This window comes from Peromyscus californicus, unplaced genomic scaffold (assembly GCF_007827085.1).
Source record: "Peromyscus californicus insignis strain IS unplaced genomic scaffold, ASM782708v3 Scaffold_12__1_contigs__length_115047231, whole genome shotgun sequence".
NCBI classification, from domain to species: domain Eukaryota; kingdom Metazoa; phylum Chordata; class Mammalia; order Rodentia; family Cricetidae; genus Peromyscus; species Peromyscus californicus.
The window spans coordinates 77,929,446-77,944,844 of record NW_026294413.1 but is presented as its reverse complement, the minus strand read 5'-3'; the positions used below and the strand labels follow the sequence as shown (position 1 = coordinate 77,944,844).

Genomic DNA, 15,399 nt, shown 5'->3' with positions numbered 1-15,399 from the left:
TGCCTCTCGAGTGCTACCTTTAAAGGTATCACTATACCTGCCATCTGATTAATTTTTAAAGCTGAATGATAGTTTATGTAGTGCTAGAGAACATGGAACACCCAGACTGGCCATCTACTTTATTGAACAATTCTACTTCTGTATGTTGACCATCCATGTACATGACAAGATGAGAGGAAGTCTAAGTTAAGTACCCATATGGTCCTTCCACTTTTTTTAAAGGATGATTTTTAATTATAATAGTAAGTCCCAAGGTCTCTAGAGAGTACTCTTAAAATTACAATAAAAAGTGGTAAGAGTGTTAGTTACACACCTTGTAGCCAAGTAGTGTTCCCTTCAGTGAGACTCAAGGTTGTCAAGGAGTTCTAGCCGGGCCTGATGGTGTACACCTTTAATCCCAGGACTAGGTTGGCAAGTAGTTCTCTTGTGAGTTTAAAGACCAGCTTGGTGGACATAGTGAGATCCTGAGAAAGTATATTCTTAACGTTTAAAAACTATTAACGCCAACATAAGCTCCTCAGATATACACACATACAAGCATGTTATGTGTTGAAATCTGACTCAAAGGGAGAAATCTTAGTACGTGAGCTATCATTTCTGATGACTGTTTGTATTTATCATTTCCTGGATACTCTGAGTTGTTACACTCGAGAGTATTCCTAAGAGGTCACTTTAAATTGTTTTTAAGGAGACGGGTCTCTCGTTTTTCTGCATAGTCTAACATGAATTTAAACTGAACTCTTCCGGTTTGGGTTATAACTTCCCCCACGGATTGGGCAGCATGCCTTCTGAGTGCGAGTCCTGGAGGGCACGCTGAAGGGACTCATCCCTGGGAAGGCCTAGCTGGCCTGACCGCGGGCAGCCTTCGCCCGGGACCTCCCCTCCCTTCCTCCGGCCGCGGCCCCGCCCCGCAGGAGGCCCCGCCCCCCGCGTCTGCGCGCTCGCGGACGGGCCGGGCGGAGGCGCGCTGACACCTGGCGGCGGCGGGGGCGGGCCGGCGGCGAGCGTGGGCTGCGATTGGCTGTGGCGCGTGGGTGGGGGCGGGAGGAGACGGTTATGGGCTCGTGCCTGGGCCGGATCCCGGCTGTCTGAGGGGCGCCAAGACCTGCGGGAGGGAGACGGCCGCAGCATGGCGGCCCGCCGCGCGTCGCCCTGCCCTCCGCCTTCCTGTCGCAGCCGCCGGGACCCCGAGGTCCGCCAGTGTTCGCTGTGAGCCCGCCGCGCGTCCGCCCGCCCTCCTTCCCTCGCTGCCTCCGCCAGCCCGGGGGGCGGCCGGGCGCACCGCCCGTCCCTCGCGCCGCGCCCACCCGCCGGGGCCCTGGGACCATGGAGGACGTGAAGCTGGAGTTCCCCTCGCTCCCGCAGTGCAAAGACGACGCCGAGGTGAGTGCCCGCCTCGCCGCAGGCCGCCCCCGGGACTCCGGCCGAGCCGCGACTCTGGCCCAACCGTCGTAGACGCTTCCCTTTCCTCTGGGGGGCATCCGTGAGGTCCCGGTGGAGAACCCAACCTGGAGACTACCCCTGGCCTCTCGCCTCGGCGGTGAGGATTTACTTGAAGACAGTCTCATTTTTGTTGCCAAAGCAACACGCTGTGGAGTTGTTTTTAATCCGAGCTTGATGTTAGGTTCACACGCGGGACTCATGGCCCCACGTGTGGAATAGACCGGAGGCGTGAACTCTGGAATTGCACTCTCTTAACAGTTCTCCAAGTTAAAAAATCAACCAAAAGAAAACCCACAAAAAAACTATGACCAACAGAAAAAGAAAAGTCACAAAGCTAGCTTCTTTGAATTTTAAAACTTTTAATCACAAATCTTGCCCTTGGAGGAAAGTTACTGTTGAGAGCAAAATACCTTTACCTTCTCCCGATTCTGTAACTCAGGGTTCTTTTTCACTCCACCTTGATTTTTCTTTACCTAACATTTGCAGAGATTTCGCGCCCCCCCCCCCCCCGTTGGATTTATTTTATGTTATAGACACAGTTAACTTGGAGTTCACTAGACGCTGTTAGTAACAAGACAAAGATTCTTAACTGTGACACTTAATAGGCTCAAGAAAGGATTCTAGAGTTTTGTTTGTGTTTTGAGACAGGGTCTGTCAACAGAGCCCAGGCTGTCCTGGAACTCACTATATAGACCAGGCTGGCCTCGAACACACAAAGATCCACCTGCCTCTACATCCCAAGTAATGGGATTAAACGTGTACACCCTTTAATCCCCCTAAGTGCTTTAAAGGTTTTTGGAACTGGGCATGGCTGCAACACTCATGTATTTCCACGACCTGGGAAGTGGAAGCAGAAAGGTCAGGAGTTCAGGGCAGCCATGGTTTGAGCCATGTATAGCAAGTTTGAGGCCAGTTTGTTACAATGAGACCCTGTCTCAAAAAAGGAATTGCTTTATTTTGGATTGAGTTTATACCAAAAACTCAGTTCTATTAAATGCCTCCATTTGATGTTCACTTTTTGGTGTTTGTTTTGTTGTGGTGGTGGGTGTTTGTAGCCCTGGTTGTCCTGGGACACTGTGTGCAGCAGTCTGGCCTTAAAAACTCAAAGAAGTCCACCTGTCTCAATCTCCTGAGTACTGGCATAAAAGGTGTGTGCCACCAAACCTAGCTACTTTTTAAAAATGATTTTTAATTTTAAAATAAGGTCTTGTGTAGCCAGGCTCACCTGAAATTTGCTATATCCAAGGATGTCCTCTAACTCCTGATCTCCCAAGTAAATTACAGGGTTTGGAGTTTTCTCTCTCTTATTTGTAGTAGTGATGCTTGAGACTTGAATATATTTTAAGTTGAATCATAAAGAATTTGCACTTTTTTTTCTTTAGCATACAGTAATGTGAATAAGGGGGTATACTTTTTGTCTTCAATTAGCAATAATCTCAGTTCTGCAGGCAATTTCCCTTGTGATGGAATATGAAGGAAGAAGAGAACCAGCTCCCACACACAGCCTTCTGACCTCCACTCAGGCATTGTGTGTTGGAGCACACACAGATTGAGGTTTACTTAGAATAAGAGTTATATAAGGCATACCATAGTACACAGTGAGTGACCTTGGAATCTTGGCTCCTAGTTCTTTAGGCTTTTTTTTTGTTTTGTTTTGTTTTGTTTTTTCAAGACAGGGTTTCTCTGTGTAGCTTTGCGCCTTTCCTGGAACTCACTTGGTAGCCCAGGCTGGCCTCGAACTCACAGAGATCCGCCTGGCTCTGCCTCCCGAGTGCTGGGATTAAAGGCGTGTACCACCACCACCGCCCGGCTCTTTAGGCTTTTTAAATACCCTTAATTCTTCCCTCCCCTATTCTTAGAAGTTCTAGTTTAATTTTTTTTTTTTTTTTTTTTTGGTTTTTTTGAGACAGGGTTTCTCTGTGTAGCTTTGCGCCTTTCCTCTAACTCGCTTTGGAGACCAGGCTGGCCTCGAACTCACAGAGATCCGCCTGGCTCTGCCTCCCGAGTGCTGGGATTAAAGGCGTGCGCCACCACCGCCCGGCTTCTAGTTTAATTTTTTTCATCTTTTATTCTGTCTATAGTATATTTATCCCCTGGAAAAAAACTGTAACTTCTTACTGGGAATAATAACTTTTATCTAATTAGCAGCATCAATTTACTATTTCCCAGTGATATATGTAAGGCACCAAGAACATTTTCTTCCACATAGAAAACCAAAATTTCAAACCAAATCCTGTTTTGGTAAAAGTGAAATTCAAGAAGAGAGATTTTAAGTTCAGCATGGTAGTGCACACTTTTAATCCCAGTATTCTCTACTCTTGAAGCAGAGGCAGGCAGATTTCTACCAGTTTTGAGACTGCCCTTGTCTACATAGTTCTAGTGAGTTCCAGGACAACCAGGGCTACATAGAGAAATGTGGGGAGGGGTCTTAACTGCTTAACTTGGCTTAAGTTTAGGCAATAATTTCTGTTTGTTTGTTTTCTTTTTTTGAGACAGGGTTTCTTTGTGTAGCCTTGACTGACCTGGAACTTGCTCTGTAGACCAGGCTGGCCTAGAGATGATGCCTCTGCCTCCCAGGTGCTGGGATTAAAGGCATGTACCACCACTATCACCACCACCTGGCTTAGGCAATACTTCTGAGAAGATTTTCCTGGTTTTTTGCTAACTCCTCTCAACCTTCTCTTTGCCTCCGGACCAGTTTAATTCCCCATACTACTACAACTACAGCACTTGGTTCTTTTATACCTACCTTCATAGAAATTATTACAATTTTTGGTCATTGTCTCTTTTCATGATAGGCTGAACCTTCCATAACGGTATATGGTTGCATGAGGACTAGAGTTTGGGTCTCCAGAGCTCACTAAAATCTAGGGAGGTGTGGTTGCTCCCTGTAATCTCAGCACATTGGAGGTAGAGAGGTGGGATCCAGGGGCAAACTGGCTAGCAAGAGGAGCCGGAGTAGGAGTTCCAAGTTCAGCAAGAGACCCTACCTTAATAAATAATACAAAATAGTCAGATTGGTGCACACCTTTAATCCTAACACTCAGGAGTCAGAGGCAGGCTGGTCCAGGGCCTTCATCTAGCAATGGTCTTGTTGGTAGAGTCCCCAGATACTATATATGGTATCATATTACAAGAGTGTGTGTGTGTGTGTGTGTCCGTCCTGTCCATATGTCTGTCTTATCTGTCACAGTCATCTGGTCTTCCTCTTATGGTCATGAGGCTTATGCTTAATAACATTATTTAAGCCTAATCACTTTTCAGAGGCCCCTCCAGCACACTGTAGTTGTATTGATTTTCCACCTTGTAACTTCCTAGACATTTCAACACTTGGTCCTTGGGAAATACACTCAAACCATATCTGACATATCTGAAACAACTGTACGGTTAGGTTAAGACAACTCTTGAAGATCAGGATCTGATGATGGCAACAGGAATAGTTTCAAATGAAATTTTCTCTGAACATTTCTAGGTTTCAAAGATTCATACTTATTACAGCGAGGCTTGATGTTCTTCAAATAGGTTATGTATGTATGTGACCTGTGAATGGAAATAGTTTTCTATGCTCTTCCTGTTACACAATTTGCTTTTCACTCTTGTGATTTATTTTTATCATTAATATTATTATTAATAGCAACAGGGTCTCTTGGTAGCCCTGCTGTCCTGGAACTCATTAGGCTGGCCACAAACTCAGAGATCCACTTGCCTCTGCCTTCTGGATGCTGGGAATAAAGATATATGCCACCATACCCTCCTTTAATAACTTTTTCATATAAATATGGAGATGGTGTATTATGGTCTATTGTCTACAAACTTACACAGTTTGAAATGACTTTGAAATCTTGGTTTTGTTTAAAAATTGAGGCAAAGAGCCAGGCAATGGTGGCGACATATGCCTTTGAGTTCGAAGAAAGTACTGTAGCTTTGAGTTCTTTCTTCTAGTTTCAGGAAAGTCCACCCCAAAATACTGTTTGACATACTAATTGCTTTGATAATATAAAAACAGCAGATGTAGAAGAGGCTTTCTGAATGCCCCTCAGTTGCCTATAGATAGATCTTGCAAAAGGAATTTAGTTCCTTCTCAGGGAGTTTAGTAAATGACAGAAAAGTAACTTACAGAAGAAAAGAAGTGGATACCACACCCAGATTTATCACAAGCTATCACCTGTTCTTCCAAGAGTCCATGCATATCTGTTTGTGTTCTCTCTTAGGATGCATACACACACACACACACACACACACACACACACACACACACACACACACACACACATTTTAAAGCTCTTACTGTCCTACCTCAGACTCCCAAGTGCTGTGATTGCAGGCAGGTGCCATCATGCTCAGCTTTATGCTCCTAAATATCACTTGTGTTGGATGTTTACCCTGTGCACATAATAAATTTGTGTACCTTTCTCCTATTAGTCTATTTACTGTAAGTTTATTTCATAGTCTCCATTTTTATCACACCCTAGAGCAGTGGTTCAGAACCTGTGGGTAACAACCCCTTTGGGGGAAGTCACATATCATATATTTGCATTATAATTTATAACAGTAGCAAAATTACAGTTATGAAGTAGGAATGAAATAATTTTATGGTTGGGGTCACTGCAACATGAGGAACTGTATTAAAGGGTTATAGCATTAGGAAGATTGAGAACCACTGTTCTAGAGGATAGAGAGGTCTTCCCTCCTACAAAAGTACCCCTCAGAACATCTGTACACCATTCCTATATATGCTGTTTTGTTTCTTATTTATTTTCCCTTTTTGGTTTTTCGAGACAGCATTTTTCTGGGTAGCCCTGGCTGTCCTGAAACTAGCTTTGTAGACCAGGCTGGCCTTGAACTCACAGAGATCCACCTGCCTCTGCCTCCTGAGTGCTGAGATTAAAGGCGTGCGCCACCACCGCCTTTAATCTGTTTTGTTTCTTTAACCACACACAATAGTTTTCATTTTTAGTAACTCATTTCTTATTTATTTATTCATTCATATTTTCATTTTTTTCTTTTTTCTTTCTTTTTTTTTGGTTTTTCGAGACAGGGTTTCTCTGTGTAGGTTTGTGCCTTTCCTGGAACTCACTCTGTCAGTAACTCATTTCTTTAATTACTTTCTTGATGATTGTAACAAGTTGCTTCAGAAAATAAGTTTGCTCTTAGATGACTTAAAAGTCTTTGGTATATGCCTTTAATCCCAGAACTCTGGATCAGAGGTAGGCAGGTGGGTCTCTGAGTTCCAGGCTAGTAGGCCAGCCACTGCTACAGTGTCTACCGCCTAGTGTCAGTGATCTTCAGAATGGCCACCCTCTGTGTGCTTATTATTGTAACACATCACACTCGATATTAAGGACACTATCACTAAAAAAGACAGAGTCTTTGACCTGAATTATTAAAACTTTTCTATGTAAAAAATAACCATTATCTATTGGTAAATGAAGAAGCAGGTGAACATGAAGTTTGGTTATATTATTTTGTACTGACTTAAAAATCACATGCTCTTCTATTTTGTTAACCTCATGAATCATAATTGTCATTTTGTGCAATCAGTCTTTGTTTTAAGATACATTTTCCATAAGAGTAAAGTCTGGATCCAGGTTGTCTAGACTCAGGAAAAAAGGCTCAGCAGTTAAGAGTACTTGCTGCTCTTGCAGAGGACCACCCACGTAGCCACTCACAACTGTCAACACCAGTTCCAAGAAATAGATGATCTCTTCTGGCCTCCGAGGGAACCAGGCACACACATGATGCACACACAAACATGCAAGAAAACATTACATACAAAATAATAAAAATGAATCTTTAAAAAATAAAATTCTAAGCCAGCACTCGGGAGGCAGAGCCAGGCAGATCTCTGAGTTCAAGGCCAGCCTGGTCTATAAAGCGAGATCCAGGACAGACACCAAAACTACACAGAGAAACCCTGTCTTGGAAAAAAAAAATACAGCAAACATTCTTTAATAAGGGTCTGCTTATAAAATTGGTCTTTAAGGCTGGAGGGATGGCTCAGCAGTTAAGTGCACTTGCTGCTCTTCCAGAGGTACTGAGTTCAATTTCCAACACCCTCATGGTGGCTCACAACCATTTATAACTATAGTCCCATGGAATCTGATGCCCTTCTCTGGTGTGCAAATGTACATGCAAACAAAACACTCATATACGTAAAGTACATAAATTGTATAATTGGCCTTTATAACCAGGTGTGGTGACCCATGCCTTTAATCCTAGCACTGTAGAGGCGGGCAAAGGTGGATCTCTGGATTCCAGGCCAGCCTAGTCTACAGAGTGAGTTCCAGAACAGCCAGGGCTACACAGAGAAACTCTGTCTCAAAAACAAACAAACAAACAAATAAATAAATAAATGGAAAATTTTGGAGCCCCTGGAGGGTGGTGGAAGCCCCTCGAAGGCTGACAACTCTGTTGCCATGCAGACCCAGATCCAACAGTTTGAGTTGGTTCACCCCAACATCTCCGTCTAGGAGCTGCTGGAGTACATGGAGGAGCCGGTCCTGCAGAACCAGATGTCATCACTGAATAGGGTGGTCCTGGGCCTGCTGGCTGGTTTCCAGCTTAGAGCAGCCTGCCCTTTTTGGAGATGTTGGTGGAGGCAGTGGTACTGGCAGGCTACAAGCACAAAGGTAGAGCAGGATCGCCCTGACTCTGGGCAGCAGCAGAATATCCATGATGAGTTCTGGCAATGGGCCAGTATTTATCGTGTGTCAGAAATCAGACACCTTGAACCAGACCAGCGACTTGTAGTCAGTATTTGCATGTAAAACTGTTTGGGAAAAAGGATGTACTATGCAACACAGTTTCCAGTGCCATTATGAGGAAGGAATATGAAATGGAGAGGTGGAAAAGGTAGAGGGATGGAGAGGTGTGTGTGCAGTGGAAAGAGGTGAACTAGAGACTCTATAGTGATGACAGATTTGAGAGAAGCCTGCGTGTTACCACCGAGGTCCATGAGGATGTCTGTGGTCTGTGCTGCTGCCCGAAGCCATGTTGATGTCCATTGTCCATGCTGCCAAAGTGTCTGGATGCGCAGGGTCCTACTGCAGCTGGGGACTTGTCCAAAGGCCATGCAGATGTCTGTGGGCCATGCTGCTGCCAGGGGCCATGTTGCTGTTCATGGGCTGGATTTCTGCAGGGAATCATATTGGTGTTCTTAGCCTGTATTGCCCCAGAAACCAAATTGATGTCCTTGGGCTGTGTTGCCGCAGAGAACTATGATGATGTTTGTGGCTCGTGCTTCAGCAGAGGGCCATGTTGATGTCCATTGTCTGTATTGTCACCAGAGACCATGTGGATGTTGTTATGAATTATTGTTGGGGGGGGCAGTATCCCACGCGTGCAGGGAAACATGCTGGGCAAATGCACACAATGGTGGAGTGGCCAGTAACTCACAACCCAGATGCTGCATCCACATGGAGAGTTTTTTATAATAGAGAGATGAAGAGTGAGACAGAGAGAAGAAAAGAGAGAGAGTGCACACCTCATGAGAGGAAAAGCGGAAGAGAGAGAGGAAGAGGAATTTTTCCATAGAATGAGGCTTTTACGTCAGGACGCAGAGCGGCGCCAAGGGGTGGGATTTGAAAGGACAGATCAGAATATTAACAGATGTCCCTGGTCCATGCTGTCCCCAGAAACCATATGAAAGTCCATGATCCATGCCCCCTGACTGTAAAGGGCAAAGAAGCTACTTTTGCGGTGGCATCAATGACTGCAGACTCACAATTGAGAAAGAGGGACATAGAGGGTTTCTGTGACAACCCCTACTCCCACCCTACCCCACACCCCAAAAAGTAACAGCCTGGACAGGAACCATTGAGAAACTTTTTGGTTTTTTGAGTCAGGGTTTCTCTGTGTAGCCCTGGCTGTCCTGGAACTCGCTCTGTAGACCAGCTGGCCTTTGTAGTCGAATTTCTAAACAGTCTTAGTAATGGCTGCAGCCCAGAGGGACTGGAGAAATCTCCAGCTACAGGCCTTGAATTTAGATCCACCTGCCACTGCCTCCTAAGTGCTGGGTTAAAGGTGGATATCACTACCGCCTAGCTTTGAAGAGAGCTCTTAAACATTGTGACAAGGGTGCTGAAGTGTAGCTCTCCACAATTGAGGGCTTCTGGCGTGAGTGTGGGTGGGAAAAACTTAAGTTTTCTTTAAGGGGCTTGCTACTGGGAGTTTGACCATGCTCAGTGAGTGTATGGGAACACAAATTGGACTTACATTTTGTTTTCTTCTTTCGGAGGAGGTTTCATAAGGTAGGGGGTAAACCTGGGAGGACTGGGAAGTGAGTGTGATCAGGGTGTATGATGTGAAATTTCCAAATATAATCAATAAAAATAATACGTGGTGTTTTGTTTGATTGATTTGTTTTTTTTGAGACAGGATCTTACTATTCTGTCCTGGCTGGCCTGAACACTGTATAGACTAGGCTGGCCTCGAACTCATCGAGATACACCTGTCTCCGTCTCCCAAGTGTTGGGATTAAAGGTGTGTGCTATCATGCCCAGCTTTGAAGAAATCTTTAGAATCTATAAAATCTTACCTGTATGCATAAATGCATACGAATGTGTATGCACACATTGTCCTTTATCACTCTGCCTATTCTGAACAGGGTCACTGCCTTGAATCTGGGGCTCATGTTTTCTTGGCAAAGCTGGAAGCCAGGAAACCCAAGCAATCCTCCTGTGTCTACCTACCTCAGAGCTGGAATTACATGGATTTGTGGGTTTCCTGGCCTGTGACATGAGAACTGGGATCAGAGCTCTGGTGCTGAGCTACCTTTCCAGGGATGCTTTTGGGTGGCATTGCCTTCTGTTTATTCTTGTTCTTAGAAAGTGGGTTTTCTGAGCTTGTAGCACAGTAGTTACTGTGCTGCTAATTTTATATCAACTTGACACAAGCTGTAGTCAGCTGAGAAAGCAGGCTGAGCAAACAATGAGGAGCAAGCCAGTAAGCAGCGCTCCTCCATGGCTTTTGTATCAGCTCCTGCCTCCAGGTTCCTGCCTCAGCTCCCCTCAGTGGACTATGACTTAGGATATGTAAGCCAAATAAACTGTTTCCTCCCTCCAAGTTTCTTTTGGTGTGGTGTTTCATCACAGCAATGAAAACCCTAAGACAGATTCACTTTTGAATTTTTCCTATCATGGATTAGTCTAATTCTTTTTGTTACATAGTGTGTCATTTTGGTTAAGTGCTATGTTTTTTTGGTTTTTGTTTGTTTGTTTAGCTGGTTGGTTTTCTTGAGACAGGGTTTCTCTGTAGCTCTGGCTGACTACCCTGGACTCACCTTACAGATCCAGCTGGCCTCAAGACATTCACCTGCCTCTGCCTCCCACGTCCTGGGATTAAAGGCATGTGCCACCATGCCATGCCCAGCTTAAGTGCTCTGTTTAGAGTGCACTGTACAGGTATTAAATGTGTAACTCAATGAGTTTTGGTGGGTACACTGTACTCATTACTACTGACTACTGCTGTATTAAGATTCAAGATTGAAGAATATTTATTTTTATTTTTATTTTTTTATTTTTTATTTTATATTTTAAAGATTTAGCTATTTATTATAAGCGCCAGAGATGGTTGAGAGCCACCATATGGTTGATGGGAGTTGAACTCAGGACCTCTGGAAGAACAGTCAGTGCTCTTAACCACTGAGCCATCTCTCCAGCCCCAAGATTGAAGAATATTTAGATAAGTATACAAATGTATCTCCTTGAGACTGGAGAGATGGTTCAGTGGTGGCTGCTTTTCTAGCACACTTGGGTTTGATTCCCAGTACCACATGGCAGCTCATAACCATCTGTAACTCTGCTTCCAGAGAATCTAACACCCTCTTCTGGCCTCTGAGGAACCAGACACACAAGTGGTACACAGACATAATGCAGGCAAAATGTCCAGACAACATAAGCAAAAGAAAATTAAATTTACTAAAAGTAAAAGAAGAAATGTATCCCGTGTCTGCTTATAGGCATTCACTCCACCAGATATACCAGGTGAATTGTAATCTGACTTCTGTCACCAAGGACATCTGTTTACAGGGGTGCATGTGTGGAGACCAGGCTGTCCTAGAACTAACTGGCAGTCCTTTTGCTTCTACCCCCTAAATTCTGGGACTGTAGACAAAGATTACCATACCAGACTATTTGTATTGATTTGCAGTGCTGGGCTTCGAACTTGTGTCCTCGTGCATGTCAGCCAAGAGTCCTACCACTGAACTGTGGGTCCAGTGTTGTACATGTTTGCAAGTTTAATGTAGTTTGTTTTTAGGGGTAGCTCTGTGGTAGAAAACGTGCCAAGCATGCACAAGGCCATGGGTTTGCTTTCCCAGCACCACACACACACAGTATGTTTTTAAAATCTGTGTTAAAAAATTACTCATGTATATGTGGAAGTCAGAAGCCAGCTTTGTGAAGTTGGTTCTCTCATTTTACCTGTCCGTGGGTGCTGGAGTGGAATTCAGGTTGTCAGGCTTGCATGTAGCAAGTGCCTTTTACAGGCTAGCCATCTTGCTGACCATGAATCTCATTTTTTGGTCACATCTTTATGCTACCTTTTTTTTTATTGTTTGCATTTTGTGTGTGGGTGTACAGGTGTACATGTACTTCAGTTGTGTCCTTGCATGCTCAGGGAACATTTGGAGGATAATTTTTAGGATTCTGGTCTCTTATCCCCTGGGTTCCAAGAATCAAACTTAGACTATCAGGCTTAGGTTGTCTTACTAGCTCGTGATATTTTTCATGCTATTTATTTTATTTGTTTGTTTTCCTTTTCAAGGAGTGGACTTATCCTATGAGACGAGAAATGCAGGTATGACAACTTTTAATTTATTCAAGACGCCCCCCCCCATTATTAAATAACTAATGCTTACTTCACAAAGGAGACCTGCTGCCTCATGATCTGTAGGTTTGTCATATTTACCTAGTTATGAATATTATATAATATCTGAGTACATATGAGAACTAAGTTGATGCTATGAGGAATGTAAACATAAGTAAAATATAATTCATAGTTGTAAAATGCTGTTGTCCATTCCTGTAATCTCTGCACTTAAGATGCTGAGGTAGGAGGACTGCCTGGATTTCAGGGCCAGCCTTAGCTATGGTAATAAGATGCTATTTCAAAACAAAAGAAATCAGTGGGCACAGTGCTGTCTATGGTGATTAATTACAGTTACTTTTGCTTTTGTTTCCTGTGATGACAGTTGGATCCTGTTTTATCTTGTACTGCTTGTTTTTGACAGGAGGACAGGGTCTAAGTGTGAGTTCCTGCTGGCCTGGAACTTACTATGTTACCCAGCCTGGCTCAAACTCGGGATCCTCCTGCCTCAGCCTCCTGTGTGCTGGGATTATAGATATGTTCCACTATACCTGGCTCTTGCATTGCTTTTGTTTTGGCCAAATAAAATTTAGTGTAAATGTAATTCTAAAGGGAGGATTTTCTTTATGATTGTTTTATTTTTAGGTTGTAGCAGAGGGTAGAAGCTAGAGGTTTTATTAATGCAAACATCAATAATATAATGTGCTGATTCTATCCAACCTGTTTATAAAAAGCAATTTAGGATTTCAAATATCTGGCTTTTTGGAATAAAATTTAAATTTGGAACATCTCACTTGAATTTATAAATGTACACCTGTGTTTCTCATACCAATTTGCTAAATGTGGCTGCGAAATAAGTGCTCCCTGAATAAAGTATGAACCAGAATATTGCAAAGCCCTGCACACACAGACAAATCCAGTTGTATGTTATGTATTTGCTGTAGGTTTAAACTTTACATATGTATTTTCTTCCCCTAGGAAGTTTTGCCTGGATTGTTCTTAGGCCCATACTCTTCTGCTATGAAAAGCAAGGTATGAACTTTAGTTTAGGTTCTCCAAGAGGCTTTAGTAAACCAACTTTTTATCAGTTAAGTTTTTAACAGTAAGAGTTTATACTAAGGAACATTTATATACAACTATGTTCATACTACTTGTACCTACTTCCACATTTACTGGACCATTAATAGTTTTGATTTGAGCCAGGCAGTGGTGGCACACACCTTTAAGCCCAGCACTTTGGAAGCTGCAACAGGCAGATCTCTGTGAGTTTGAGGCTAGCCTGGTCTACAGAGCTAGTTCCTGGATAACCAAGACTACACAAAGAAACCCTTTCTCAAAAAACAACAACAACAAAAAAAAGTTTTGAAGTGTTTCAACACAAATTACAAGTTAGTTTTTATAATTAATTTTTCTCATGAAACTTTGTTTTTGATAGATTTGTCAATCCTACAATCTTTAGTAATTTATTTACCATCTTAAAATGTTACATCTTGGAGAGGTTGCAAGGGCAGAGGGCGGATGTGAGGGGATGGGAGATGAGTGGGATTGAATACATGATGTGAAATCCACAAAGAATCAATAAAAGTTAAGTAAATAAATGGTACATCGGTTTTTGCCAGACATCTGAGCAACATCAGATACATGCAAAGTATCAGAGGAGGAAATAGAACATTTTGTTGGCTTTTATCAAAATAAGAGTGCATGTTTTATATTTCATCTTCTTTTAGAAGACTAGAGTCTAGACTACAGATTGGAAATGGACTTTTGCAGTTGCTCAGTTAAAATGGGGGAGGGGTTGTCTTATTTTAGTATATAGTGTGGTTCTTGCCATTTCCTAAGGGATTCAACTGTATGAATTATGGGGATGATGCTAATTCTTTTTTAGTGTTACACAGTGTGGACCATTGTGTAGCAAATACTTCCCCAAGGATACTTCTGTTAGTATCAGTCAGTATACTTCTGTCTGATAGTTCCATGATATAATTTTCAGAGTCATCTTGAAATTGGAAGGTTCTAGAGAGTTGAGGTGACCAACAAAGAAGCTGGAAAGGGTAGGTGGTATAAAAGTGAATAAGCAAATAAAGGTTTGACTTCCTAGAAGATGGTGTCAGCAAAGCTATTGCCATAATAATGTAATGTTGACCAGTGCTGGTTGTGCCCTTATTAGAACGTATAATTATGCCTAATAATGGGTTTCACAATGACATTTTGTTACATGTTACATTTGATCATATTCACTTATCTGTTACCCTTTCCTGTCCCCCACTGACTCCCGTTAATCCTTTTCCCAACTCAGGTCTTTGTGTTTGTGTTTATATAGCTCAATCTGAGTTACCTTAATATAGCCCAAATTTCTTCTCATACGACCTCCAAAAAAGGACTTTTCAACAATAAAAATAATGAGGATAAAGAAACCCAGAGGAATAAATTCCTTTTTCAAGATTGATTTACTTAAAGCATATCTCTTTACTACATTCAAACACCATTTAAATAAAAGAGATAAATTCAGGTGCTTGGTAACCACTGATTTATTTCTTTTTATAATTTTTGTCTATTTGTATTTAAGTTTTTTTAAATATAAATGCATCTATTGAGAGGTATAAATATGCTTTGCGCTATTACATTAGAAATCCATTCTGATAAGGTTTGCTTTACTTAGTCTAATGTGCCTTCAAAGCTTTTAAAGGCGATTTCTTGTTTTGCTTTGCTTTTTGTTGTTGTTTGAGACAGGGTCTCATTATATAACTCTAGCCAACCTGGAACTTGCTTTGTAGACCAGGCTGACCTCACTCAGATCCACTGCCTGTTTTTTAGTTAGGATTTCTATTGCTTCAACAAAACAACATGACCAAAAGGCAAGTTGGGAAGGAAACCTAACTTTAGCATTGCTGTTTATCACTGAAGGAAGTCAGGACAGCAACTCAGAGCAGGATCCCAGAGGCAGGAGCTGATGTAGAGGCCATGGATGGGAGCTGCTTACTGGATTGTTCAACCCACCTTATAGAACCCAGGACCAGCAGCCCATGGATGGCATCACCCACCATGGGCTGGGCCCTCCCACATTGATCACTAAATGAGAAAATGCCTTACAGTTGGATTTCGAGGAGGCCTTTCCTCAGCTGAGGCTCCTTCCTCTCTAGCTTGTGTTTA

At 42.8% G+C, this 15,399-nt stretch overlaps 1 protein-coding gene across 1 annotated transcript in view; it reads left to right on the top strand.

The window, feature by feature from the left end:
* The first annotated feature begins 970 nt into the window (after window positions 1-970).
* The window catches only part of Styx (serine/threonine/tyrosine interacting protein), a 35,168-nt gene continuing 20,739 nt past the window's right edge, over window positions 971-15,399 (top strand). Inside the window, exons 1-3 of the mRNA XM_052733457.1 lie at window positions 971-1,383; window positions 12,208-12,240; window positions 13,228-13,281. Coding sequence (XP_052589417.1) covers window positions 1,327-1,383; window positions 12,208-12,240; window positions 13,228-13,281 — 144 coding nt within the window. The 5' untranslated portion in view covers window positions 971-1,326. The remainder of the gene's footprint in view (window positions 1,384-12,207; window positions 12,241-13,227; window positions 13,282-15,399) is intronic.